The sequence below is a fragment of the Ammospiza caudacuta genome, chromosome 15 (genome assembly GCF_027887145.1).
Source record: "Ammospiza caudacuta isolate bAmmCau1 chromosome 15, bAmmCau1.pri, whole genome shotgun sequence".
NCBI lineage: Eukaryota > Metazoa > Chordata > Aves > Passeriformes > Passerellidae > Ammospiza > Ammospiza caudacuta.
In genome coordinates this window covers 17,007,669-17,031,999 of record NC_080607.1, presented here as the reverse complement: position 1 = coordinate 17,031,999, position 24,331 = coordinate 17,007,669, and the positions used below count along the sequence as shown (strand labels likewise).

At 41.6% G+C, this 24,331-nt stretch overlaps 2 protein-coding genes across 2 annotated transcripts in view; one reads left to right on the top strand and one right to left on the bottom strand.

Annotated features, from left to right (window-relative positions):
* The window catches only part of CTCFL (CCCTC-binding factor like), a 53,865-nt gene extending 50,607 nt beyond the window's left edge, over nt 1-3,258 (bottom strand). Inside the window, 3 exon segments of the mRNA XM_058814560.1 lie at nt 114-276; nt 1,857-2,084; nt 3,124-3,258. Coding sequence (XP_058670543.1) covers nt 114-276; nt 1,857-2,084; nt 3,124-3,258 — 526 coding nt within the window.
* Nucleotides 3,259-15,870: 12,612 nt separating this feature from the next.
* PCK1 (phosphoenolpyruvate carboxykinase 1) lies at nt 15,871-23,529 on the top strand. The gene is made up of 10 exons (XM_058814536.1): nt 15,871-16,068; nt 16,317-16,580; nt 17,955-18,136; nt 18,748-18,951; nt 19,302-19,489; nt 20,318-20,480; nt 20,600-20,824; nt 20,919-21,050; nt 21,776-21,871; nt 22,441-23,529. Exons 2-10 carry the CDS (start codon nt 16,357-16,359, stop codon nt 22,893-22,895), a joined length of 1,869 nt encoding a protein of 622 aa, XP_058670519.1. The 5' UTR covers nt 15,871-16,068; nt 16,317-16,356; the 3' UTR covers nt 22,896-23,529.
* The last annotated feature ends 802 nt before the right edge of the window (nt 23,530-24,331 follow it).

Below are 24,331 nucleotides of genomic sequence, written 5' to 3'. Positions count from 1 at the left end.
AGGAATTTCTGAGCATAAAATGATCACAGAACACAGCTCCAAGGCAAAGCCACTTGCCTGCTCACTCACTTTTGAAGGCAGTGTGTAACACAGCATTTTCAAGCCCTGGGTACCTGTGTGTGTGTTGCCATGGCTGTGCAGCAGAGCTGCTGTACGGAAGGCCCTGGGGCAGAGGTGACACGCGTGACGTTTCTCGTCCGAATGGGTTTTCAGATGACACCTAAGACTCCACAACTTCACTGAGGTGAACGTGCAGAAAAAACAGTTGAAACTTTTCTCCTGTTGGAACAAAGACACATTTACGCTGTACATGCCACAAAATAATGACTTTACTTTTTTAAAAAAAATTGTACCATTTCTAAGGAGTCCCTGCAGTCTGGGTAAAACTACTTCAAACTTCTACATCACAGGATTCATTAAGACTTAAGTGATTTGCCCCCAAAATTGTGTTAATTGCTGGTGATACAGTTTAGAATCTAATCCCAGGAAACCTAACTCCTACCCTTGCCCTCACCACCAAGACAGGATGAGATTTCCTCTCTAAGTACCATCTTTAAGACTTACAGCCTGTGCAACAAACTTCTTGATAACAACCGTGTAATTAGAACTAATTAAATTTATGCAAAGATTTGGAAATGGCAGGTTAAGCTACTCCCAGCTTTCTGGTGCTCTTGAATCTGTAAAGTGCATATAAAAAAATCATGATGTGAAAGCATCTTTAAAATTACTGGTTGAATTTAAGGGGAAAAAGTCAGTTCTGTGGAGAAGTCATAGATTAAAGTTCGAGGCACAAGAGTAATGAATTTCTTTTGAGAGTAACAAGTTAAGATTAAATGTGCAACACTTTTAGTTATGAAGAAGATTTGAAACTGTGAAATGGCAAATACGTCATATCTGAAGAGTCTTTCCAGAACAGTTGTCTCAGCTCCCAAGTGTGCTCTCTGTAATGATTTTCATGCTGAGACCAAAATGCATTTCATACATTGCTTTATACCACACAGAGATGTGCAGATAACACTTTGCTTCAGTAAAAGCAAACAAAACCACTTTATTGTCATTTGTTCATTGTGGATTCATGCCCACACAAAGGAACATTGTTAGCTTTGTTAAAACTGCTCAAACGTGCTTCCTATAAAGGCTGTAACTGCACCAGGGGACATCAACAATTTGTACAGTATCCACAGAGAGCCCCAGCCAAGATACCTTAACTTCCAGATACAACACACACATTTACAGACTCAACATCATTGATGTCATCCAATTTTTACAGTACACACACAGTTACTAGGGAAACAGATGCTTATCTGTTCTTTTCTGAGTCAGTCCTTAACTTCTGTAACATACTTTAAGGTTTCTAACATCTTAAATCAGCCATTTTCTGTTACTCTTACTTAGGCTTTGGGAAAGGCTTTGCTGACAGGTATTGATTGATAAGTGCCCACCACCCTCTGCTGGCAATGTGGAACCACTCTAAGCTCAACCATAAACCCTCAAACAAGCACATTTTGAAGCTGAATGAGTGGATCAAGACACTAAATAAATTACTAGGTTTATTCAAAGGCACTTATACAATATTAACTTTGAAATCTCCCTGGAGGTTTCAAATACCACACACTGTTCAAAAGACCATTAATTTCTAAATGCCATCCAAAATGTCTCTCCTGAACACAAGGCAGATGACATCAGCCTGAACAAGAGCTTCGAGCACTTAGGGCTGACGTTATTATTTCTTCTTCCAAATTTCCACAGAATTTTACTTAACCTAATCTAAACAATTACCACTGTGAATATTTAATGCAAAACTTCAACCTCAGTTCAAAATCTTACTTTACATGTCTTATTTAAAAATTAACTACAAAGATTATTAACTTTTTACCTTTTTCCTGTTATGGAGCACCAGCCTCAAATTTTAGATTCTTGAGATTTCTTACAACTGTTTGTTCTGATGCAGTTGAATATTCCTGCTCTTTACTTTCATTGAAAGAGTCTGACAAATCATCACCCCCTTTGCAGCTCTGACTCTTTGTTTCCCCAATAGTGGAAAAAACTTCCTTTCCTTCCCCCTCTTCAGATGGTCCCAGTTGCTGGATGTTATTTTCAGATGCAATGGCATCATTATCTCTGTTAATCTATTAAAAAAAAATGTTTTACAACTTTCTCAATTAAAGGCAAATCAACTGAGCAGTCAACAAAATGCAAGCCACCAATTCGTTCTGATTTTCAGTCTTACATGTGATGGACAAAATTTGCATTTGGCATACAGCAGCCTAACTGATAAGCTACAATTAAGTAAGAATAATTACTAAAATTATGTCCTCTCTCTTGAAAATTTTATATAAAATTTCAGAGCATCATTTTAAGTTTGCAGCACTGAGAACACAGAAACACGTATCTTTATTTTTAAAAGAAAATATTTAAAATTTCATTTCAGTACTTCTAAAAGGAAATGAGAAGTATGCTCTGTTTTTTAAACAAATTTAGGACTTTTGCAGGCTAATTGTAATGCTTTCTCTGTCATATACCAATGAACCAGGCTGTGATACTTCTTGCATTAGCTAGACTCAAATATGGCAATATGACCTACCTCAGAAATCATCTAGTGATGCACGAAATTTATGAGAAAAAAACATAGATTTTAATTGTAGAACCAATATAATAGCTAGCACAGAACAAAACAGCAGTGTTTGCATGTCTTTTTCAACAAAATTCATTTCAAATAGGACTGTATTACATAACCAGCTTTACAATGACTGCAGGATTGAGCTAACTGAATTAAGGAGAAAAAGGGAAATTCTGTAATGCCACTTGAGATGGAGTCTATCAAACAAATAGTAGCAAACTGATGAACTAAATTAAAAATTTGTCTGAATTTCAACAGTTAAATATCATCTTGACATCTTCTTGATAATCTGGGTCTCTTCCAACTCAGAATATTCTCTGAATCTAGAAAGCCTAAATTTCTAGTTTGTCCTTTTAAAAATGAGATGAAATTACAAAAAGATGTACAGAGGACTGAATACTTAAGCCCAATAAATAACATTAATGCTTAATTCTGAACCAAATCGGTGTGACAGTAGAAGCTAACAGGGAACAACATATCTCTAATTCCACTTTATGCAGAACTTGTACCTCCATCGGGAGCGTGCCTAGTGGTTTTTCTGCCGCCTTGCTTTCTGCACTCTTTACTTGCAATGTATGGGTCTGCGGCTGCTCCGAGCCCTGGAGCACGGAGATGCCGTCCCGCAGGGTCAGGGCCATGCCCGGGGGCACGGAGAGCACCGAGCCCGGGCAGCGCCCCCGACCCGGCCCGGGCAGCGCCCCCGACCCGGCCCGGGCAGAGCCCCACGGCCCGGGCAGCGTCCTACGGGCTCTCTCCACACACACCGGCCGTAGGCTCGGCTTTGTCACCTCCCGGGACGCAGATCAGGGCCCTGCGGGCTCCCCGGTGTCCGTCCCCTCCCGGGACACAGGACTCTCCGGGACGCGTGTCCCGCCCGCACTGCGCTCCCCGCTCGGGCCAGCCTGGCCTCGCCGCCCTTTCCGCTGCAGCCCCAGGGCTGCGGAGCGGTTCTGCTCGAGGTTAAACACGAGGGCAAACCTCGGCCGTTCAGGACCAGCCCCAGCCCTGCTCCTCGCCCGGGGCTCCCCCGGCCCAAGGCCCCTCTCGGCCGCTGCGGGCGGTTCCCCCGCGGGGAGCCGGGTCCCCCCGGGCTGTTGGGCCGGGCCCGGGCTGCCCCTCGAGGGGAGGCGACAGGGAAGGGGCTCAGCGCCTGCCGTGCACCTCGGCATGGCCGCCTCTGCCATCCTCTGCCTCCCTGTGCCGCTCCCTCAGCAGCAGCTGGGGTGGGAGCCCACTCGTGGTGGCAGCTTTGGGGAACAGCTGCTTCTCACCTGTTAATTCCCTCCAAAACACAAAGCCCCGAACCTGCAGAGGTTTCCCTCCCAATGCTCAAGATGCCCGGTGCTCCTTGGTCCCCATGCATGGCAAGACCTGTCAGAGCAGCTGCCGTTTTCTCACCCTCTGAGCTGGCAAAAATGAAGATCTCCGAGCCTTAATTGTAGGCCCTTAACCTTCTGCTCCCACTTGGCTGGAGACCGCGGGGCTGAGCTCAATTGGTTTCTCCACTTGGGAAATATCTGAAGCACTTGCCGTGTTTCTGTGGCGGAAAGCCTCCAGCCGGGAGCCCGGCGCTGGAGTGCTGCTGAAGGGGCCGCCTGATGCTGCCGCCACACAAGCGTTGTACAAAATTGGCTCAAGTGGCTTTGCAGAGGCAGTGGAGCGATGTACAAGCATCGTTACACTGTTCCTTAGGCCAGGATTGGTTATTCAGCGAGAACAAGTTGAAATACTTCTTTCTCCAAAGGCATTGTGAAAATGTCTTTGAGGTAAACTTGCACAGTTTGAGTGACTTAACATTTAATCTTGTGTACCCTTCTAGACTAGTAATTTCCAGCCATCAAACATTCTATAAAACCCACTTACTTTGAATACTCTATTATATGTCAGTGCAGATGACAGATTTGGAGCTTTACCTCTAAATATTAGCTCTATGCATTGCAGGGTACAGTACACTGCACAGGGACTGCAGCCCAGTGTAGTCCAGATCCTGTTAAACTGAATTACCAAACACAAATCCAAGCCCCAAACCAAGTGGTGGCTTTCCTTGTCTGTGGAAGTAACCCAGTACAACTGGCATTTATGAAAGATCTGTAGCAAAAACAACAGCTCACACAACTACCCTCAGATTAGGCGGGGTTATTAGACCTCATCCTCAGAGATATCAACTGAAAATCTTATAAACACCCTTGACAACAGCCACTCCTATCCACAGTTCTGTAAAATCTTAAATGGAGAAATAATACAACATGTTTACATTTAACAACTGCAGGTTAGTCATAACTATTCTACTGCTTGGAATCAGCACAAATCCAAAGCCATTATTTAAGGCTGAATGTCTATTCCAGCAATTTAGTGCTGATATTTTGGTTAGACACCACATTATTCATCATCCACAAATCCACAGGCTCTCAAAAGTAAAGAACAGGATGCAGAGTACACAATATATTCACATAATTAGGCTGCCAGTAACTGTGGCCAGAGATTTTACTTCTTACACATTCCTAAATCTTTTCAAGTTGCTCTGTATACTGTGCAATTATGATAGTTGAAGGGCACTGTAGGAAAAAAGTTGTTATAATAGTACACCATCCTTTAGGTTGTTTTAATGAGGTTTTCTGCACTTCAGCAGTCATCAACTTCTAAGAGCTGTCCTGCGTTGCACTTCTGCATTATTAATACCAGCACCATCCATGCAGCTACAGTAAAGGTCTGTATTATTTCCATTTTTAAACTATATTTCCAAGGATTTATAGCTCAAATGCAGAATGGCCCCTTCAGTTCATTTTTTGCTGAATTTAAAGGAACTATTTGGATCAGCAATCTACAAATTCAGCCAGTTTCTGAGTAGGTTTTGATACACTAGAGGTTAACAGCTCCATAATGGCCATTATGGTGTGTTGTGTGAACAGTCTCCAGTTACTGCTGCTGCATTGTCTATCTCCAACTGCAATCAAGCTTCTACCCACTCCTCTGGGAGTCTGGTTCCTTCTAACACATCAACAGCCTGCTTGAAAAGTCTATCACGAAAGAATAGAGATGTATTTTGCATTTTAAGTCATAATTATACTTTGGGGGGTAAACGTTCAAAATGAATTATTGTTTGTTAGGAGTATTTCATAAGGAGCAAAAGGAATTTAATGTAGGCACATTTTCTTGTGCTAAAGTAACATTACATAAAAAACCAAAATTCAGCCACAGAATTGCAGATAAATTACTGATAAGAATCTACCAGTGCATGAAAGTGAGTACATGGACAAGTAAAATCCTCAATCAGCAGAGTAAATTTCCTTGGCTGCACTAAGGAAACACAGCAAACTTTGTTCTGATCTGCGGTTTTCCACTCAAGTATAAACAGTGCAACTGATTTTTTAAAGCAAAATACTGGGTTATCTGTTCAGATTGTCAGTCTTAAATCTGAATAATGTCTTTTATAATATTAAAGATGTTTAATGTGTGTTAGGTGGAGCCGATTTTTAAAAAGCTCCATTACCATATAAATAAAGCATATTTGACCTTGAATGTAGTTCAAGGTTTGCTTCCCTTACTGTGTTTTAGAAACTCACTTTGGATGACTGCAGAGGCTGTTTATCCATCCTCCCTGGTGATATTTTGCACCTCCATCACAGGTTCCAAACTGCAGTCCTCCGATGCCAATGGAAGGATTGCCATCAATTTAACAGGGCTTGGAATTAGGCCCAGAATAGATAACTATGTGAAGCAATGACAGTGGGATTTATTTACACATTTTTGACCTGTCCACAAACTGTAGAGTAAATCAGGAATGCTGCAGTGCACTTGAAAGAGAAAAAGGAAAAACAAAGAGACCAAAGCATAAAACCCCAAAACAAATAGGTTCAAATTTAACCTCCAATGCTCATAATTGTTTCATTTATGACAGTCTGCCTTGTAGCTGAAACCTCCATTCTTCTCCAGAACATGACTCCTGTTAGTCTAGGAGAAAACCCAGTCTTTGTTGTGACTTATTTTGACAGCTTTAATACCATTTTCCACCTGGCATCTGGAAAGTTTTCCATTTTCACTTTCCACCAGTGTCTCACTTTTGTTTCCCAGCATGTGTTGCGTTCGCGCCGCACCTGTCAGCGGTGTGTGCGCCTTAGCGCCGCGAACACGCACGCCTCCCCTCTCCTCCCACCCCAGGGACAAGCACTGCCTTCAGCACCTCTTTTGCAGCGAGATATTGCCCCTCTTGATAATGACAGCACCAGATAACCTCCTTCTCGCCATCACCTGCTTCGGAGAAAGCGGAGATACTTTTACAATCTTCTAAATGATCTGGCTCCTTGAAATGTTGCTCAGGTCTTGAAGCTGTCTCTAAATGGTTGAAGTCTCTTTGCTGTATTTTTTGGTGCTCCTTGTTCCTTTGGTGTCCCACTTTCACAAATATGAAGCATTTCTTCAGAGACCACCAGAACCCTTAATTAAAAAAAAAAAAAAAAAGAAAGCACATCAGCTAATGAGTGAGATAAAAAGTTATGTTCTTTTTGATGCTGTTCTAAGCAACTGAATCTTGCAGATTCAGAATTAAGTCAGTGCTTCAGTGCTGGCCTGGAATAGTCTCAGGAGAAAATAAACAGTTTGATCACTTGGAAAGAAGAATATTATTAATTTTTTTTTTTTTCCCCCAGACCTCTGGTCCTGAGATGGAAGCTACAGTTCATTTTAGCAGACATCACTTAGGATTTAGATCTGACTTGGATTTGCCTGCCCCAAAGAACACAATTCTCTGCCTCCTATTGCTGCAGTCATATAAAAAACTAGTCAGACCTCAGACCCAGGAACATCAGAACATACAGTCCTACTTGTTTCCTTGCTGAATCCCCAAAGCAGAGAGAAGATGGGAGCAGAGCAAAGCAAAGCCAGATGGAAATCATGCTGGAGGGTATTGATTGACTAGTGTCTAGGCAGGCTATAAATTACCACTTCTCATGCAAAGAGGAGGGTGAGCAGAGCTGCTGAGCTGTCTCAGGGCACAGTGCTTGGACTGTGCTGTTCATGCAGGATCAGCTAAATTTGGGTTGTGCCTAAGGCACAGGGAAAGCCAGGCTTTGCTCTCCCTCCAGTGCTCATCTTGACTTGGAGGAGACACATCATTTCTGTAAACATGAGTGATTCTTGCAGCAGAACAAAAGCAACTCCTATTAAGTTAAAAGACTTAATACTTTCAAGTATTCTCTATGCTCTTAAAATCCTGCTCCATAGTGTAAATGATTCTGATTATATAGCATGACAAAAGCCAAGACCTAACAGAGCACAAATGTGGGTTATATAAAAGGGGAAGTATTTAGCATAAGCTTATTGGAGCTGAAAGTACCAGGGATGATTGATTGCTTAGACACAAGTCAGGGAAGTGGTCTAAAAATTATTAACCATAATTGCAATTTGTCTATTAACTGTTTCATCTAACATTATGATATATTTAGAAACAATAATACACAATTTGTTCCTTGTGGCAAACAGCAGAGCTGCGTGCCTGGATCTGTTTGGAAGAAGGATGTTTATTGGGAGGCATATCACTTATTCCATTTCAAAAGACATTAGTGTGGTTATGCAGTTAACTACACCTCAGTGACTTCCACTGTTTTTACAGAATACTCTTTAATCCAACACATAGCAAAGAAAGTTTTTAATACAACTTGCCTTAGTTAGTTATTACAGGTTTCTGTTGCTGTTTGTGCAAGGGTGGAAGAGTTAAAGGTTTAAAAGGCAGAAAGTTTTCCTCTTGTTTTGACTAAACTAGGGGAAACGTGCTGGAGCTGTGCAGAATTTGATTGCCAAACACAGATAGAAGATACACAGTGAGAAAAGATAGTAAAGGTTTAACCCAGCTGATGTAAGAAACAAACTCCAAGGATGCCCATGTTTCCTTCTTTTATCAAAGCACTGTTAATCTTTAATCAGGAAAACAGTTCTGAGAACAGCTCTTTGTGCACAGCTGAACAGACACCAAAACTTAGAAGTTAATAGGATCACTGAAGAATGAGACTATTAAATGATTGTCCTAATAAATCTGTGAGTGACATGTACAAACCCAGAGGAGTTCAAATTCTGCTTCCACGTGGATGTGCAGCAAGTCCAGGTTCAACCTTGCAAAATCAGCAGTAAGGAGGCAGTTGGTGGGTTCAGAAGAGCATTGGGTTCCTGTGCACTTCTTTCCGGCTCAGATAACAAATCCTCTTGGGCATTAAACTTTCTGAGGAGTCCAAATCAACTTCTTAATTCAAAAATCTAAAGAAATCAAGAAAATTTAAGAGAGTATTTAACAACATGTACATTAATGTCACTTCACTGAACAGCAGGTGATGTAGTCCATGATATTTATCAGCAGAAATACCTTAAATCTTAGTTTTCACACTGCTACAATGTTGAACCATCACTTAAAGTCCACAACCAGCTAGCCCCAGGCCTGTCCATCAGGAACTGGTAATGAAAATATAGTATAACAGGCTTAGTTGCACATCTTTTCTGCTCCTGTAAGAAACCAAGTCAATTTTATAGTCTTTGTAAGTTAAACATCAAGAATGAGGCAGTGTCTAGAAAGCAGATGAGAATACCTGGGTGACACGTTTTGTGAATCACAGTTATTACTCCATTCAGAGCTGCCTCTACAAACTGAAAGTCTCTTGATCTGTCATTCATACCCATCTTTTGTTTAAGATATTATGGGCAGAGAACATCTATGCTTCACCTAAAATAAAAAGGTACTTAGTGCTATTTAGTGCAAATACCTGAACCTTAAAAGGTTAGCAAGTGCATGGGGGTTTTAATTTTATTTGCAGAATGCAAGATGATTGCTGTTCATTTGTACATGGCGGTTTAAACACCCATGTAAGAACCTTCTCTTTACATGAACAGTATTGATATACACATATATCTTCCTGAATCAGTAAATTTGGAGAGTTACAGATGGTCAGTCAAAGATGCACACATAGCAGTCAGAATTCTGTCTTCCTAAAAGCATAAGAAAAAAATTCCCATGATTTCCAGGGTCCAGTTGAACTCCTGATCTCTCTACTGAGTGTTGTTTGTAGAAATAATCATAATTGTGGCATTTGTCTGGTAAGAACCATTTACACTGACCAAACAAAAGTGCCTTTACATTGAAAAAATCCCATTGTTGTCCACTGATGTTGCCTTATGCCTTTTACAATGATGCTAAGCAGAAATGTACAGTATGTAGGATTTCACCTGACCTGTTAACACTTACATAAGAATTTTCCAGTAAACAGAGGATTCGTTACAGGGATTATTGGTTTTTGTGCAATGTTGATTTTCCTTCAGCTGCCAGGTTCAAGAACCAAAAGGTATGTAGTGCTTGACATAGGCACTTTTGGCTTCTGACCTTTAGATGTAGCTTGGCTTTCATTTCTGCATAATCAGCTTTTCTATCCTGTTGTTTGGCTTTTAGTGTTATAAAATGCTTGAAATATTAATCAAAGCTGTTTTCCTGGGGAAAAAGTACAGAACAAATCTCACTTGAAACAGAAGACAAGGTTTAGCCCAAGTTGCTGCTTTTGTGTTGCTATTGAAGGAGAAAACAGTTTCTCCTTCAATAAATGCTTTACATTTAAAGTAAGAACTTACTATTTCCATTACAGTAACCTAGAGAGAGCCCAGCAGGGACTGTCTGTGGCACTGACAAAAATGAGAAGAGATAATGATCATGGTTAATTAGTTTTTAAGTTTCTCTAGCTGGGAACTATCAACCAAACTAGGAGAATTCATAAGAACAGGGAGAAATTGGCATTGTCTAGTCCCAAGCACCTTCCTAGGAGATGATAAAGGCTTGGGGATGCAGTTACATGTCCAAAGTCAAAATGGGAAATCCATAGCAGAGGAAGAAACAGAACCTAAACCTTCAGAATCTGCCCCCACTCTTACTGGTTAAAGCCATCCTTCTTCAAAGGAGTCAACTCAAGAAGGACGTACAGAACTGTGACCAGTTCTGTGCAAGTAAAAGTTGACTGAAATGTTGAGGGAGAACAAAGGTATGAGGGAGGACTTAAAGAAAAGAGAAAAAAGCCTGTGGCACAGGTAGAGCTGGGTAACCCTGAAAGGACAGCTGCCAGCACAGAGCTGCTAGCAGGCAAAGCATCACAGAGAAATAATGAACAGCATGCAAGAGGAAGGAGCCAGGGGAGCCAGGGTTGTCCCATCCTACAAAAAAAAAAACAAACAAATTTAGAATATAAAAAGGTGCTTCCCTGTCATTTCTTCATGCCTGAGGAGGTGAGGTCTCTGTAAAGGGCACAGCTAGCAGAACAACCCCAGGAAGCTGAAATTCTTGAACAAGAGGCGCTTGAACTCATGTGCAAGGATTTGTCTGTTCCCTACTCAAGTAGGAAGCAGGAAGTCCTTGACAGCTGCAAGCACACACCTCTGTGGTAAAGAGATTTCACCCCCAGCAAGGGTAACCATTTTTATTTGCAAACTGGATTTGGAGCCATCTGGGCTTTATGGGACTGAGCAGAGCAGATGCTGAAAGTAAAGGGAAACACAAACCTTTTGCTGACTGTTTTTCACTCTGGTTAGTATGATTGTCCCCTTCTCTTCTAGCTGTGGTTCTGCTGTTCATCCAGCAAAAAAATCCTGCAGTAACCATGCAAAAATCATAATTCTGTTGTGGCTAGGGTAAAAATCAAAGTCTTGGTGCGCCCAAATTCTCCACATGACTGAGACTTTCTGCAGAGAAGAGCTCCCAAGCTACCAGAATTACACATACCTGGCCACTGGTCAGGTGCCAGTGCCTACAGAGCCTATTACTCACATACTCACATTGATCCTTGACAGGGTTTTTTTTGAGAAATAACAGCATTCCTTTAGGGAAGAGTCCCCAGATTAGAGTCACACCTCAAGAAATGGCTCCAGAGGAGTGACTGCTTATCAAAGTTAAAATTACATGTCTCAATCCCATCTCCAGAGCTGAGCCTGTAAAAGTGAGCCTAAAAATAAAGTAGTATTAATAACAATAAAGACTATTTTATCTGCCAAAGCAGAACAAGCAAGAAACCAGTGTGCCCATGGTGTAATGTCAGCCTTGGCATGTACTGTAGCACAATCAGGACTTTCCCTAAAATATAGCCCAGGATTGAGCACTTGAGTTGATACTGAATGAAGCATCAAAGCTTGGTGACTGTTTAGAAACTGTAAATATGCACCAGTGCATCTTACTGGCTGATGAAATTTGCTTCCATTTGTTTTGAGAAATGTCTGTTGTCAAGCTGAAAATGCTGGACAGGTTAATGGAAGTGCAGCCTAATTATGATAAATCTGGGTATTTTTTTCCACTCCTCCACCATCAGAACAAGCCACTTCATTTTGAACACGGGCCAAAAAAATCACATTGCCTTTTGTAAGGATCCACAAACAGCATATTTTACAATCTGCCCAATCCTGTATGGGTTAGGGTTGGAAGGGAGGTGAGCAGGAGGTAAAGCACTGTGCCCCCAGCTCGCTGCTACCTGTTGTGGCCGGTGGCAGAGGCTCGGTCTCAGGGCTCACACGTGGAGGGGAGCGTGGCACACGTGGCAGGGCCCCCAGCCCTGCTGCAGATGGGTCAGTGCTGAGGAGCTGCTGCCAGAGAGGGGCTGTGAGGCAGAAACGTGCCCGGCACCGTGCAGGTTCTGGAACGAGCCCTTGGCTCGCTCACAGGCGCTTTTGCAACCTCAGGCAATTTGCACGGTTCACATTTTCCTTTGGAAGTTGAGAGAACGATCCCTGCCCTGCTCTCTCTGAGCTTGCAAGGGCTGCCCTTGGGTCTGGACTCTGTGGCATGGAGTCCAGCAGCTGTCAGAGAGTGCTCAGTGTCAGCTGAGCAAAACACCACAGAAATAGCAATCCAGAGGCAGTGAGTGCTCTTCCCTTGGAAGAGCAGCTCAGAGAATCTTTAAAAAACCTACAATTTTATAGCAAAATACCCAAGTGACAAACTCCTTGGAGGTGACAATATGTAGGAGAATTAGCAATGGGAGGGAAGTAGAATTTCTGAGTATTATTATATGCCATTAACAACTTTCAGATCTCACTCTGAGTGCTTTGTTGCACCTTGGTTTGTAGTGATGAGTTAAGCTTCCTTTTTCTGACACTTTTTTGAGCATCTAAAAACCTTTATATTTACTGAGTTCTAGTAAGTCTGTAAAGCCTGAAGTGCTGAAAAACTTCTGTTTTGAGCAACCTGAATGGTGTCCATCAAAGCAAACATCCTAAAACCCCTCCTTTCAAGGCACTTGTTGAACACTGTCATCTTGAAATGTCAGATTCACACACATTTAAATGATTTGACAGCTTCCAAGAAGGCACCTGATAAGCATCACATTCAAGTGTCAAGAAGCACAGAGAAAAAGTGCCAAAAAAAGTTCAATCAGAAGAAATCGTATCAGCTATTAGTTGAGCATTATAATGCAGCTACTACTAAAAAAGGCTTCTCATTTAAATGGAAAATAAACTTTACATTCAAGACAAATATTTTTTTAAAAGGCCTTACTTTTCCCCATACCACCTCCTATGTTTGCCATTCGTGAAATCTTCCAGAAACTGAATCCTGACAGCAGCACCCACTGGTACTGGGCGACACCTCAAGACCACTGAAACTGAGCCATTGCAAGTGCTACATCTGGGTTTTGGTGTGGGAGACAGTGGGTGTTATGAGAATTCACTGTCTTCACATAAAACCTTTAATGCCTTCTGTTGGCTTTCTAAAAGCTGAATCTCTAAATGAGAAGATTCTTGAAAAAAATCCTGGCCTTGATTTGCATATGCTCCAGTTATTTCACTGCACCAAATACTATGTGTGTTTTATATAGGGGCTTGAGGCTTACTGTGTGTTTGTGATATGCTTTGAGATCCTCTGATGGGAGGTGTTACCTAAATACAAGAAATTTGATGCTGAAGTGTCTAGAATTCCCAGTGGACATCTGTACTCGAGCCCTGCTGCCATCACAAATGAAAAACATTTGGAATCCTTAATGTGATTTTTAATGGACATATGTTCATAACACAGTGCCACCAATTTGGCATATTTAGTGTCTTCTCAAGAGAAGCCCACAGTTTGTATAGCAAGATTGTGGGAGGTTAGGATTGCAGTGCTAGAAAATTTGCACAACACCTGCCTGACTGTAATTTAATTGGCAGAAATTAATGCTCTGGGTTTGGGAATTTTTTTATTCCTCTCAAAACCTAGAGACACGAGGACTGATTCTGCTGTATTACACTGTTTTATGTAAGATTTTATTCTGATTTTATTTGTGCTGCAATATGATAATTTCCTGGTCTACTCTCTTCCTGACAACTGAGCATTGCTGGCTTACTCTCAGTTATTTCTATGTACACTGACTTACCTGGCCAACAAAAAGCACTCAGTATTTTTGTACTTCTCTGAAAAAGGGCTCCGCTTAGTATTACTACAGATTATGCTCCATTTTATTTTTAATGAAGGTACTTTATGACATGTTTTAAAAGGAAAATATTTCTCATCAGCTCCACCAGCAACACAGTATGTGGACTCTTAAGACAAACACCAGCTTTGCCATTATTAAATTGCTTTGGGATTTTATCTTTGCTTACATCACAGCCCTATCTGGAACAGTCTTTAGCACCTCTTATCCCACCAGATTTTTGTTTTCCTTTTCAGGAATGTTTGGCCTTGCCATGCATCAAGGACAGCCCCTCTTACCTCACTGTTTTCTTCCCTTATTTACAAAACACAATAAAAGGCTTTGCAAGGGAGATAAAGGGTACAGTCCCAGAGGGTGTTCCTGCAGAGAGAGAGTCAGCTCTGCAGTATTTTAGACTTGCAGGTGGGAAGGTGAGCTACAATCCTGATCCCTGCTGCTCTGCCAGCCTGGCTTTTTGGGGGGTTGGAAGTCACTGCTGGCTGCCCCAGCAAGAACCTTGCTGGGAACAACCAACTGCCTCACAAACCTGAGCAATAGCTGGGTTGTGAACACCCTTTATACAAGATAAGTCAATTTTGTTGCTTTTCAGAACTCCCTGAAACTTAGCTGGGAATCCCAGATTTCCTGTTCTGCAAACTACCAATGACAACCATGGTAAGAGCCCCATCAATATAAAAAAGTCACAAGTTGGCACAAATGCATCACCTTATCCAGGCTCCAGATGCTTTGCTAAGACTGGGTATAAATAGAGGGAGAGGAAATGGCAGCAGCGCTGTTTCTACAGTTCTATTTGTCTGAAATACTTCACACACCCAGACTGCATGGACAAATAGACGTGAAGACCACCTTTCTTTATGGTCACAATTGTCTAAAATGGAATAGTGGAAGCTAAAGACAGGCATGCAGAAACAGAGACGAGCTCAAAGTATCTGAGATGACACTCAAGTGTCTGATATCACACTGAGATAACCCTCAGAATTATAAGAGTAGTAGTGGTTGTCGATACCAGGTAGTGCCACAGCTGAAACAGATGCAGACTCAGGTCTGTGTATGTGCACATGCACACAGTGCACTTCACCCACAGAACAACAGTGTGCAGCCCCAGTCCTGAGCAGTTCTGTTCTTTTGCTCTGAGTATAAATTTAGGGGTGGGTTAATATTTTATGACACCTCGCCCCCACAGAACTCCCAGTAAAATAAAACATAATATTTGAAAGAGGAGGTTAATTATTGAGACAGTTACCACTCTGCCTCTTCTGAGATTGCAGCAATAGGAAATAACTTTCATTTGCAAGAGCCTAAAACAAGCCATAAACAAAAACTTCCTTGCCTACACTGAAGGAACCCCAACACTTAGATTTATACTGCTAGGGATGTTTTTAGAACTGCATAGACAAAAATAAGAGCTGTGGGCCTTACGTAGTGGTTATTCAGGCCTGTCAGTGCTCTCTGTTGAACTTTATACCCAGATCAGGCAATGTTCCCAAGGTGAGTAAACACTCCTTGGACAAGCCTCCACTTCACAGCCAGCTAGTGACCATCTGCCTGCAAAATGTGCCAACTGCACTTTGCCTCTGTGCATGACCTCCGTGTTCCTGGTTCCAGAAACTCTTTGTACTCAACCTTTCCCACACGCCGAGAAGTTATGACGTTTTTGATTTCAAAGCCAAAATGGATCAAAGTTTGGTTAAACTGCTAAATTTTGTAACTGCTTCAAAACAGGGGCTAAGAACCTCCGCTTTCAGCATTCATTAATCAAGCCTGTTAAATGATTACCCTGCCAGGGCTGCTTTGTTGACAACTCTGCATGATGACAATGTCAGTGGCACTGTCCCAAGACACATCCAGTGGTGATGTAAAGGCCAAGCCTCCTTCACCTCAACTGGTGGGATGGACACTACCATGAAGAATATTTAAGGAAGGAGGTGCATCCTTGGAAAGCAGCAATTGCAAGAGAGCTCCAAAGCAAGAGAAACGGTCTCAACTGAGAGGTACAGCAAAATCCTCTCTGGCATCCAGCTCCAGCTTCCATAGACAGTAAGTAGAATAGCCTCTATTTTTCCCACCTTAAATTAGTAGAATGGCCTCTATTTTTCCCATCTTAAATTAGTAGAATGGCCTCTATTTTTCCCACCTTGATCCAAATTCCCTACCTTGATTTTAAAGCAGTACATAATCAAGTCCATTGCAAATTCTTTGCGTTATACGTTGTTAGGCTTTGTGACGCTGTTTAGAACGTAGCTAAGCTAACACACCTAATCTATTTGCTTTTCCATTGTGATCAGTATTTTACAGCCATCAACAAGAACCACAGCAGCCTCAATAATGCCCCCACAGCTGAAAGCTGACATGAACGTCATGCCCAAGGTTGTGCAGGGGGATTGGGAGAGTCTGTCTCCAGAAGCCAGGGATTTCATCGAAACCAATGCCAAGCTGTGCCAGCCTGAGTGCATCCACATCTGCGATGGCTCGGAAGAAGAGAACAAGAAACTTCTGGACATCATGGTAGAACAAGGCATGATCAAGAAGCTGAACAAGTATGAGAACTGGTGAGTAGCCTACATGAAGTCAAGTATCATCTCAGAATTGGAAAATTCATTTTCTATCCTGTTTACTTTAAAAACTTCTTATAACTCTCCAATGTTTGCTTTCCATGAACATTTTGGAACTTTAGCTTACATAGGTGAAATACTCAGGAAAAGCAAACTTTTTCCTCTAAAAATTAGATAAAACATATTATTCAGTTGGACTATCAACTGTACATTTTCTCTGTTGATTAGTTACATCAGGGAACTGAAATAATGTCATGAGACTTAGGCAACTTACCATTAGCAACAGCTAAATATTATTGAGCAAATCTTCTTTTGAAGAATTCTACTATTTTAGCTAATTAATTTATTCATCACATACTTTTTTGTGGCATTCAAATAGGTCTGTGGGTGTTCAAATATTATTCAGTACAGGCATTATTCATATCATGCCGATGAGCTTTGACTCTAATGTATTCTGCAAATACTTTTTTCAAATATTTCATAATTTCTCCCAACTAACTGAACGTGAAAGGAGAATATTAACAACAAGTGCATACTCGAGAATTACGTGCCAACCACGAGATCTTCATGGGAGAAATCTGCAAAGACTTTTGAATAACTAAAAGCAGGAATTTGGCAATCTGTTTGCAGGCTATTTGGGAGAGAAAAGGGCAAGATTCACCAGATAAATTATTCATTGTTAATTATATGCTTAGCTGTAGTGATGATGGTTATGACAGCCCAACTAGAACATTTTTATACTCGTGGAAAATTTCGATGCACAGAGGTGAAAATGTAAAACAATCCCCTCTATCGTAAATAGATGGCAAAAAATTCCTTAGAGGGGAAAAAGAATCCCCTTTAATGAACTCCTTCACTTTTAATGATCGTGCTTATACTCAGTATTTCCTTTGTGATGCCTCTAATTTAAGGGACTATGCCAATCCACAAAGCTGGGTTCTGATCCCTCTGGCACTTATACCAACACTTAAACTACTTTCCTTGGCATCCACTTAGTTTGAGGCATCATTTTGTGGGCCCCATACAAAACAACTTCACACTGATGAGAATGAGAATTAAACAAGATTAACTTTTCCCTGAAAGTTAACAACAGAGAATAAGGCTGAGATAAGAGGCAAAGGAGTATTAACATGTAACAAGAATTTCCTAGGCCATATGATTTTTTATTATTACTGGAAAGTCTTATATTCTCTGATAAAATTGCTTTATCTGACTGATTTTTGAGGTTATCTGTTATACTGCTTTGTCACTAATTTTTGACTTACAAAGCATTGTTTTAGCAGCCTTTTGGGCTAAAGTGGACCCACAGAAGGGTAAGAATGCTATATTGATAATTCAAATCTAATTCCCTGGTTTTTTGGTGAAATGCAGCTGGTTGGCTCTCACTGATCCGAGAGATGTGGCAAGAATTGAGAGCAAAACTGTCATCATCACTCAAGAGCAGAGAGATACCACTCCAATACCTAAAACTGGAACCAGCCAGCTGGGGCGCTGGATGTCTGAGGAAGATTTTGAGAAAGCCTTCAACACCAGGTTCCCAGGCTGCATGCAAGGTAGGCAAGAAAAGGATAATTGACACTGAACTTTCAGCAATGCTGAGACACTTACTACTGTTGCAAGTTACTGAAAATCTTTAGAGAATGGTTTTAGCTGAAGATTTAGCTTTATCCTCCAGATAGTCACTTCACTGGTTTCAGGCAGATCTTTACCATAGACCCAAATACCTGGGCAAGGACAGTCCTCAGGTTCTTTCCAGCACTCTTATTTTCCTCGAGAGGGGCAAAGTACAAAAATTAGTGTGACTTGGTTCAGGAAGTCACATAGCAACTGAGGAGCAGATAGGAAGCGAGATAAGAACGAAGGTCCTCTCATCCACAGCAAGAATTTCAGATTCAGGGATTTACACTAACAGAGAACTTGGCCTTCACCTCCCCTTCCTCCTGGCTAGACAATCTGTCTGAACTGCTGCTTTCAGCATTTAAGATAAAACTTCTTGCTACACAATTAGACAAACAGAAAGCTGCAGCTCTTTAAACATCATCAGAAGCTGTCACAAGACAAACAGCTTTTAAAGGACTGAGAAACAACCTCCATGTTTATAAAGGTTACTTCAAATGTTCCTTGTTTTGCTCTTGGCCACATCTTGCTACTCCCTGTTTTCCAGGACGTACAATGTACGTGATCCCCTTCAGCATGGGGCCCATTGGGTCACCTCTGTCCAAGATTGGGATCGAGCTGACGGATTCACCCTATGTAGTGGCCAGCATGAGGATCATGACACGGATAGGAACAGATGTTCTGAAAGCCCTGGGCAATGGGGAGTTTGTAAAATGCCTTCACTCAGTTGGATGCCCTCTGCCACTAAAAGGTAAGAGCCATTAAAAACCCAGGAGCCATAAAAAACCCAGGAGCCATTAAAAACTCCTGGAAATGCCCAGGGCTGTGTTTTGGAGCTGAGTGCGTGTCCTCAGCACGTGGGACACCCTCATCACAGGAGCCCAGGGTGGTTCTGTAACAGCACTAGGTACAAAACTCAGTTCAAGGAATCAAAGCCCAGTGAGAGTTTGATGGAAGGGAGATCATTATCCCTAGTACTTACCAGGGATTTCCTTGAAGCATATGCTCTGGGTTGCTGTCAGAGGCTTGATGCTGATGAAACAACAGCGTGATCAAGCATGGAAATTGCTGCATTCATGACTACAACATTCTGTTCTGCAGAGCCATTAATCAACAACTGGCCGTGCAACCCGGAGCTGACGCTGATTGCTCATCTCCCGGATCGCAGGGAGATCATTTCCTTTGGCAGCGGCTACGGAGGGAACTCCTTGCTGGGGAAGAAATGCTTTGCTCTCCGGATTGCCAGCAGACTGGCCAAGGAGGAGGGCTGGCTGGCAGAGCACATGCTGGTAAGAATCTATGCTGTTAAATCTCGTGTGTTTGAACAGCCGTTAAACCTCAAATTAGAGCCACATAAATCCATCACCCCCCTGGCCATCAATGGAATTAGTCTCATATGGATAGTCCTGTAACTTTAGATAGGAATCTGTTATGTGCCAAGCTCATGGGGAATAGAAAACTGCTTGCAAGGCCAAGTACTAAACATTTAAAATAGGACCTGTCATGGTATAAAACAAGCAAAGTTTGGAACGTCTGAGAGTGACTTCTTGTACTCAAAAACCTGCAAATATCAGATTTTCTAAGGGAGTTGTGCTGTGTAACCTTCCTGGCTTTAATTTCTGCTGTCCTTTAAACATTCTACCGCCATAAAATACCACTGAAAAAAACAATTTCAAAGTGCATAAGAGAGCAGCCTTAGGAAAAAATATCCGTGGTCTTTGAGAAGAGCAGAAGAATCCATGCACAAAGTGCTTTCCTTTCACTCCACTTGTGCAGCCAAAAGAATATCGCCTGGTTTTCTTCTGTCTTGACAGAGAAACACAGATGTATATGGTCTTTAATCAGCAAAATAAAAAGAAATGTTTATTATATACCGACTTAACATTTTTTTAAAATATAAGAATTTCTTAGATATTCTAATGGGAAGAAGAGTTGACTCTGATTTTAAAAATACAGCTTGAGTTATTTGTCAACAATATTATGTCGTGCTTCTTCTGTAGGAACAAATGTGCCTAATTAAATATTTTATCATTTCCACTTGCTGGGAGACAACCTCCAAAATGAAAAGCGCAAGAAAAAAAAGGCTTTGTTTAACAGTTGCATTAATTTTTCAATAGATCCTGGGAATTACCAATCCAGAAGGTAAAAAGAAGTACTTTGCTGCAGCATTCCCTAGTGCATGTGGAAAAACTAACTTGGCCATGATGAACCCAAGCCTGCCAGGATGGAAAATTGAGTGTGTGGGTGATGATATTGCCTGGATGAAGTTTGATGAACAAGGTATGGAAATAAAATTGGAATGTTTTACAGGTTGCTGTAGGTGCAGTAAGACATGCTACAAACTTCTGGATAGAATTAAACCAGTATGGTTCACTGATATTTTATCATTTAAATTCCAGGCAACTTAAGGGCAATCAATCCTGAAAATGGCTTTTTTGGTGTTGCCCCTGGAACCTCAGTCAAAACAAACCCCAATGCTATTAAAACCATATTCAAGAACACCATCTTCACCAACGTGGCAGAAACCAGTGATGGAGGTGTTTACTGGGAAGGCATTGATGAGCCCCTGCCAGCTGGAGTGACAGTGACCTCGTGGAAGAACAAGGATTGGACCCCAGACAACGGTACCTGGCCCACCCCGTGGCCCTCTCTTTGGCTTTCTTTGGAATCAATGAATAAATTCAAGTTAATTCTGTTTTGTTGTGTTGTTCTGTGCAGGAGAACCTTGTGCTCACCCCAACTCCAGGTTCTGCTCCCCAGCCAGGCAGTGCCCCATCATGGATCCAGCCTGGGAGTCTCCCGAGGGCGTTCCCATCGAAGGGATCATCTTTGGAGGCCGCAGGCCAGCTGGTAAGAGATGCAGCAGCTGCATTTCCAGGCTGGCCACAGAAGGGTTGACACACAGCTGGGCATAGCCACAGCTTTTGCTTTCACAGCTGCAAAAGCAAGGAAATAACCACGTTAGTCCAATTCCTCTGTGTTAGCCTTTGGCACACACGCTTCCAGCCACTGGTGTTTCAGTGTCTGAGGTGTTTGATGTTAACACAAAACAGGTAATAATAATAATAATAAAGGGCTGGAGGGAGATCAGGACCCACTAACATGGGTAGCAGACACACAAAATTGCTACATTGGTCTCAATTTGCCCGTAGTTTAAGTAGTTTAGTTAGCAAATGCTTAGAGAAATTAATCAGTTTTAGATAGTTTAAAGAAAAGGAAGTAAAATAAATTTTTCTGCTAAAGGTCACCCAAAGTTGGAAAAGAAATAAAAGTAATGCTACGTCTGAGTCTAAAATGACCACAAGACCAGATTCTATTTCCACTAAAATCTGCTGGAGATTCTGATGTCCCAGGTATCTCCCACTGGATGTGTTCAGTAATCAGGAGCCAGTTTTGAAAACATTCATTTAAACTTCTTTGCTGTAAGAGAGCAGGAAATGAACTGATTTTAAAAACCCAGGAAAAATTATAATACATTATCCAGTAACATGCGTTCAGCCCTATGTCAGATGGCAAAACCTGTCATAAAAATGTTTCTGGACCTCTAATTACTGAAGTGATTTTGTTCTTTATAGGTGTCCCTCTTGTATATGAGGCCTTTAACTGGAAGCATGGAGTGTTTGTAGGAGCAGCCATGAGATCTGAAGCAACAGCAGCTGCTGAGCACAAAGGTAAATCAAAATTTAATCTGCCTACCTGTATTAAAAGCAGGCCCCTCTGGACTGCCTGCCCTCTCCTTCCCCCTGCTCTTTCACATTTCAGTCTTGGCAGCTAATTTTGCAACCTGTGCATTTTCACAATAGAAAATATTTGTACTGGAATTAACGGCCAAATTCTCTGTAAAAGTCAAATTAAGCAAAATAATCCCTTAGGTGGCAAGCATACAGAACAGGATGCAGGCACGGGGTTGCCAGAAGCCTTGACAGAGAGTTCTTGTTACAGTCTGGGATAAACAAATTTAAATTTTCTCTTCTGCTAGAGCTCAACATAAATGCATGAATGACAGCCATCTCTTGAGAATCTTCATTTAAGCTGCCTGACCTGAGATTTAAGAAATTTAATGACAAAAATTAATTTCATTTGTACCTTTTGTGCATCAAGGATAATGCTTGTGTTGTTCCTTAAAGCTCACAAGGATGGTGAAGGGATTGTGGGTAAACCCTGGGAGGATCTGAATCTTTGTGCTTCAGAATAAATGTGCTATTGATTCCCTTACCTTCCCCTTCTGTGTTTCAAACAGGCAAGGTCATTATGCACGATCCATTTGCCATGAGGCCTTTCTTTGGCTACAACTTTGGCAAGTACTTGGCCCACTGGCTGAGCATGGCCCATCGTCCAGCCGCAAAGCTGCCCAGGATCTTCCACGTGAATTGGTTCCGCAAAGACAGCCAAGGGAAATTCCTGTGGCCTGGCTTCGGCGAGAATTCCCGTGTGCTGGAGTGGATGTTCAACAGGATTGAAGGGAAAGCCTCTGCCAAACCCACTGCCATAGGTTACATCCCCACTGATGCTGCTTTGAACTTGAAAGGTTTAGAGGACATCAACCTGACTGAACTGTTTGATATCTCAAAAGATTTCTGGGAAAAGGAGGTAGAAGAAATCAAGCAGTACTTTGAAGTGCAAGTTAATGCTGACCTTCCCTATGAAATAGAAAGGGAATTGCTTGCCTTAGAGATGAGGATAAAGCAGCTCTAAGCTGGTCAAACCCACAATTATTTATCAATTCGCACACACTAAGGCAAGGCAAACACACTTTACCAAATCACCACTGGAAGCATAACAGCACACTGATGGGCAGGGGGTTATAATGAAAGTAGGTCATAGCTTAGTTAGGATATAGATACAGAGACATTCTAGAAATAACTCCAGACCTAATGATTTATAACTACATCGGTTGTTGTGAATAGGTGAGCAGCTGTGGGAGTGCATGTGCACAGGGTCTGAAACCCCTGTTCTGTCACTTACATGCACACAGAGCCATGATGGGTGTAAATTATTTGCCTAGTTCTGCATATACAATCCAAACCAATCCAGCCTTCAAGTTGTAGCACATTGTTTCCATCACAGAAACCTCTGGAGTCTCAGACTCCAGTCGAAAGAGGAGAGAAAATTAGATGCTGTATATATGTATTACCTAAACATATTTCATGTCTTAAATACTTTTTAGAAAAATGAAGTTGTAACTATCAGAGTGAAAGATGACTTTATATTACTAATGCATATTTAAGATATTGCTATTATATATTACTCATGTTCTTGTGATTTCCAGATGTTTTGAATGGCTTGTTCTTAAACTATTAAATAAATGTTTATACAAAATATTACCTCATTCCCAGTATTCTTGCTGTTTATAAACTGCATGCACATAAATCGAGGCTCCTGTCAATAGCACAGCACAGGCAGAGATGCACATGTGGAAGTTAGATGTTGACTGGAGTTGATCTGCTGCTCCTGAGCCAGCCAGTTTAAGCCACATACTGTCTTTGCAACTTCAATTCAAGCCAAAGGAATGATCCAAAAATTATGATACCAGCTGTGAGCAGTCATCCAGATGGTGACACACTCTCCATAACTGGGCATTGTTAGTTACTGCAGGCATTTATAAAATAAACTACCCTCTAGGAAAGCCCCATATTAGGACCTTGCTCATTTGTTAAATTCGTAGGATTTGTCCCTGTTCCACAGCACCTTGGCTTTTGCAAGAGTAATGAGTGAAGCTGTTGAAGTCAAGACAATTTGGGAAAAAGTTTTCCAGATATTTTGGGATGCCTAAAGCCTTAGAGCTCAATGAAAATCAGGGCAGGAACCTGTGTTGGCTTCCTTGTAAAGCCAAGACACTAAAACCAGCCCATGTTCTCCCAATTAGAGGTGTCATTTATGTGCTTCCCACATCCCTGGCAGGTATCCTGCTTTTCCACTTTGAATGCTTGATCTCCCAAAACATATTGCAAATATTTGCTTAGCAAAAAGAAAATCACTTACATTGTGTAATAAGCCTTTTTACAGACTTGCTTCCTTGCAGAGCAAACAGTGCCTGGGCTGGTCAACAACTGCCCTTCAAAGTTTGCTAGGAGAGGTCACACAATCTGAAAAGGCTCTAAACTACCCCCTGACCCCATGTTTAAGACTTA